The 5,253-nt window shown below is 38.1% G+C and overlaps 1 protein-coding gene across 2 annotated transcripts; it reads left to right on the top strand.

The window, feature by feature from the left end:
- The first annotated feature begins 575 nt into the window (after positions 1-575).
- On the top strand, positions 576-4,643 carry LOC135263946 (olfactory receptor 4B13-like). 2 transcript variants are annotated; one of them, XM_064352459.1, is made up of 2 exons: positions 576-1,097; positions 2,581-4,643. In XM_064352459.1, the coding sequence occupies exon 2, from the start codon at positions 2,607-2,609 to the stop codon at positions 3,555-3,557; it is 951 nt and encodes a 316-aa protein (XP_064208529.1). In that variant the 5' UTR covers positions 576-1,097; positions 2,581-2,606; the 3' UTR covers positions 3,558-4,643. The 2 variants fall into 2 exon arrangements, with proteins under 2 accessions (XP_064208529.1, XP_064208528.1); XM_064352458.1 differs by having other exon boundaries at positions 578-1,092.
- Positions 4,644-5,253: the final 610 nt, after the last annotated feature.

The raw sequence follows: 5,253 nt of genomic DNA on the forward strand, positions 1-5,253 counted from the left end.
CCAAGATACAAAGCACCCCCCTCATCTGTGAAACATGGTAGCGGGGTTATCATGGCTTTGGAGTGTATGGCTGCCACAGACACTTGTCTTAATTGAAGATGTAACTGCTGATGTCAGCAGCAGAATCAATTCTGAAGTGTACAGAAGCATCTTAAGCATCTGCTCAAGTTCAAACAAATGCCTCCAAACTCATTCTCCTATGGCAGGCCAATGATGCCAAACATACTGTACTGCTATAAAGAATCAAAGGAATTTTTCAAAGCCAAAAACTGTAAGATTCTTGACTGGCCAAGTCATCCACCTGATCTGAATCCAACTGAACACGTGTTGCATAAGCTAAAGAGAAAACTTAAAGCAACAAGCTCCAGAAACAAGCAGGAGCTGATGACGATGAGGCTGGTCAGAGCATCACCAGAGAAGATGCCCAGATTTCGATGGGTCACAGACTACAAGCAGTCATTGCACGCAAATTATATGCATGTGATAATACGTCCCAAACATTATGGTGCCCTGGTGGGGGTTGCAGACAATTACCTGGATCCTTTGTCCTGGTTTATGTGGAGACAAGTACATCTTAGTATGTGTTAATAGACTGGAATATTAGTTTTTTCTGGTTTAATATTCTCATACTGTAAAACTATACAATTGTATACGAACTGAACCAACCATTAATACAGAGAACCAATTCTGGTGCCTGATTTTTATTTTATTTTTTGGCATATAAAGTACCCAGGTTGTTACACATTTACCATGACAACTACACACACTACAGCTGATTTCCGAGGGAAGGACTAATAATTTCAATATTTAATTGTAAGAGGCTAATGAACAGGCTGCATTCATACTTGCATCAGATTGGTTCTTGCAATTGTTTATTTCCAGCCGATACAAATAAGCCCTCGCTGGGAATGTCACCAGGATGCAACGTGATTGGCTTATTATAAAACCACGTGAACAGAGTGACTTTGGGAATTGAAGTCAGCATTCATTAAAGTTTCTGACAATGCACGGGCATTCAGCTGAGACAAGACGTATCAACAGTGATATCCTGCAACAAGATTCAAAGGGGAGAGGGGACCAGCTAACAGTGTGGTAAGGTATTAACAGTGACTTACCATTTTCCCCACTTATTTTGTGTTTGTAATATTGATGCACTGTATTTCGGATTATATAGTAATATATGCTATGTCCACACGCTGTCTTTTAGTTTGTGATATATTAAGATTCTTGTGATATATTAAGAAATGATCAGAATGTCTAGACTGGATATGGAGTTTCATCTGCTTTGGGACAGAAATGGCCCAGTATATGCTGACCTTGGGGCACCACAGCTGATTTTTGGGACTTCGACAACTTTCATTAGTTTTCAGTGTAGGAGTTCCATTTTTTTAAGAATACCTGCTAAAATATTTTTTCTTACTTCATCAAATCAAAATCAAAATTTCAGCTTTGTGGTTGGGTTTTCCTTTACGGAAATACATTTTTCATTGGACAAACTTAAAATTAACTTTCATTTTTGTTTCATCTATATCTTCTTGGTTTCCCAGTAGAACATTTTTAGATTAATTCAAATGAATGGAACAATTTTCAATTTGGAAAGCCAAAAAAATTTTGGTGTTACAAATTGAAGTAAATATTTTAGTTTTACCAACTGAAATGATTTTTTCAGTGTACGTTTTTCAACACAATATTCTCTCCAATTGGAAGCCTTATCTTGAAATTACTTTTCTGTAACTTAAGGCATGTTAGGATATCTGGTATCGGCTGTGTCCTAATTGAAATAAGCCTTTTGATTGGCTCAGTCCACAGGGATGCTCACAGTGAGCAAAGACACTGCGATTGTAGGTTCAAGCTGTTGTGATGTCATTACCCGACCACGAGCGGACTTCCATAGTGGAAGGGTGTTTACTGTTGCATTACTTCCTCTCACCTATGTGCCAGTCAGCTGGATTTATCAGTCAGTGTCACTGAGCCATGCACCTCTGTTCCAATGGGTGCCAGTTACCTAGCACTGGTAGTGCTTGGAATAGACAAATAGACACAGGCTTGTGGACAAAGCACACCACAAGGGTGGTTGTAGTGTTTTTTTTGTTTTTTTTTTGTTGCATGGATGCAGGTGCTGATGTCTTACGAGGCAATTTCGCATTGGGGAAATAAGCGGGGAGATTACAGAATGATCAAGGAATGGTTTCGTTTAGAACTCACATCTCAAAAGTAATGAAAGTGATTCCATTTTTAAAAAATGTTAAAAATGACAGGGAATTTAAAAAAACCTTTTATAGGACAGCTTTTTCAGAGAAAGCTATTCCGTTTATGTTGGTGTGCGAACCGGTTAAAAATATTAAAAAGATCAACGGAAGCTGCTGCATTTAATACTTTCTATTTGCTGGAAAAAAGTAAATACTACTGTGTGCTAAGCATTATGCACTTCTGTTGTATGTTTTTAAATGCATTTTCAGAATTATTAAAAAAAAATTTTTTTTGAGTGTTTAAAAGTAGTTTGAATATGATACATATTGTTAATGGAAGCAATAGTATGACAGATAAGTTAATTTATATAAGTTTCCCTTTTTTCTCCAGCGCTCTGAGAAGAATCAAGAAAGAATATGGAAAATGCATCCATGGTGACATCAGTGATACTGACTGCCTTTTATGAAATGGAAGACCTGAAATACTTGTACTTTGCTATTTTCCTTCTTGTGTACGTTACCATTGTTGCTGAAAATGTCATTCTTATTGTGGTCATTTATGTTCATAGAGCTCTGCATGAACCGATGTATGTCTTTGTCTGTAATTTGGCGTTTAATGAATTGTATGGGAGCACGGCTTTGCTGCCTCCCATTATGAGTAACTTAGTGTCAGAAACTCATGAAGTATCTCTACCATGCTGTCAAGCACAGATCTATTGCTTGCACACATATGCAATAACTGAATTTACCATTTTAGCAGTGATGGGCTACGACAGGTACGTTGCTATTTGTCACCCCCTGCAGTATCACAGCATCATGTCTGTTTCCAAAGTGTGCAAGTGCATTGCTTTCTCTTGGCTTTACCCACTCATTGCTTTTGCTGTATTTTATGCCTTAACGCTGCAACTGGTATTTTGCGGAAGCGGCATAGAGAAGATATACTGCACCAACTTTTCACTGATCAAGCTCTCCTGCACGGACACGACCGTCGTTAGCATCACTGGATTACTTTCGCTGGTCGTGTACAGTTTTCCACAGCTTGCCGTTATACTTTACTCGTACATACAGATCCTTAAGATCTGCATACGCTCCTCCAAAGGAGCGCAGACGAAAGCACTGAATACGTGCATTCCCCATTTGCTAGCTTTGATTAACTACTCAGTCGGTTGCTTTTTTGAAATATGCCAAAGCAGGCTCAAAATCGCTCACTTACATTATGGAGCTCGTATTTTCTTGTCCCTCTACTTTCTGATAATTCCTCCCATACTAAATCCTGCCTTGTACGGAGGGAGCATTCAAGCCATAAGAGTTAGGATTTTTAAATTGGTCAAAGTCAGAAACTGCAATAGCCAATTGCGCATAATGTAAGGGTGAGGTAGGCCTAATTATTCAAACAAGCATGTTTTTAATCTTTATTTTGAAGCCAGTTATTTCTTATGGATTTGAATATGTAGACATAAGACTCTAGACAGGTCTGTCACATTAGTAAAATTACTTTGTTGTTTTTCTATTTACGAAAAGCCATCGCTCGGTTGGTGAAGCCCCACACCCTTATAATACAAACAACGACTAATTTTGTCTCTGAATGTAGAGCATGACAATGGAAGAGAAATATTTTTACTCATTGCTCTTTTACCTCACTACACTAACATGGCAAGGGCAAATTGCAGCTGTTCCTGAAAAGCCTTTTTTCCCAATGACATATAATTCCAAATAATTCCTTGTAAAAATCATTACAGTTATACATCACGTGCATCCCACTAGGAGCTGTGAACCAGTACACAGCGGGAACATTATGCTGCTCATGTGATCTCTTATCCGTGATCACGAGAAGACTGCAGCACAACAAAAATACCTAAATATAAATAAATAATAGAGAAAAGCCTTAAATACAATGTTGAAAAACAGCTGTTGCATTTCAAGAACAAGTGAGCAAGATTACTTCAAAGTGAATGAAAACATTTCGCGGGAAAATAAGAACAAATACATGGACGAATGTGGGCATGAACCAATGCACATATGTGTGTGACCGGGCTGTTAATGGATTGCGGACGTGCTGCACTGTTAGCGCTAATCGTCACTGTCAAACACGCTAGAGTAGGGGGTAGAGGCTTCTCTGGCCTATCGCCAAACACCTTTTTTGTTCTGTTTTGTTTTGTTTTTTTTACACACACGTTTCAGAAGAGACTAAACTGGCAATCCCTCAAAACCCACCTGTTTTGACTTGCCTACACCTAGCCCTTTCTCTTTCCCTTCCCGTACGTCCTATTTAACCTCCTGCAATCCCAACATTTCTATCCTCTGCGCCAATTGAATGCATGTAATTATTGCTAATTGTGCTATCCACTTTGGCCATACATGTACTTTTAAATTCAATTTTATTTTCTGTATTTTTCAGCCTATCCTATTTTAATCTGTGTTTCACTGTGTCCATGAGTTTTTGAAAGGCGCATTCCAAATAAAGATTATTATTATTATTATTACTATTATTATTATTATTATTATTATTATTATTAATCCAGTAATCAAATTAAAGCACTGAGAACATGCAGTCTAACTACATCATTGGATATTTTTTTGAAATGTGTCAAAGTGCAGTCAACTTCAGTCTTGTTCCTATACTTTTTGATATTTCCTACTACATTAAACCTCACAATCTATGGAATGAGCATTCTTTTAAATTAGTATGACCTAGCCAATGGGTTAAATTAGTCTTCGGCTCAGTGCTCCAAGTGGAATTTTCCATTCAGTGAGGTGAGACGTCCCTCATTTGTCGGTGCATAGTGGGCGGGGCCTGGCTTATCATGGCTCATGCGATGCACCGGTGAAAGTTGGCTATAAGGCCTGTTTTTTTTTCCTTGAGAAGAGGGCCTCTTCTGTCGAGCCTATTGGCCTGAGTACAATCCGTTCTCTTAGTCTGCCCTCTTGATTATCAATAAAACATTATGATTTTAAACACAGCCCTACCTCTCGAACCCATTCCTTTGTTAGGAACTGCACCGGTTGTAAATATGAGGTTATAAGTTTATTAAGTAAAAACAACATAATGAACTATCAGATTATT

This window comes from Anguilla rostrata, chromosome 9 (genome assembly GCF_018555375.3).
Source record: "Anguilla rostrata isolate EN2019 chromosome 9, ASM1855537v3, whole genome shotgun sequence".
Lineage (NCBI taxonomy): Eukaryota > Metazoa > Chordata > Actinopteri > Anguilliformes > Anguillidae > Anguilla > Anguilla rostrata.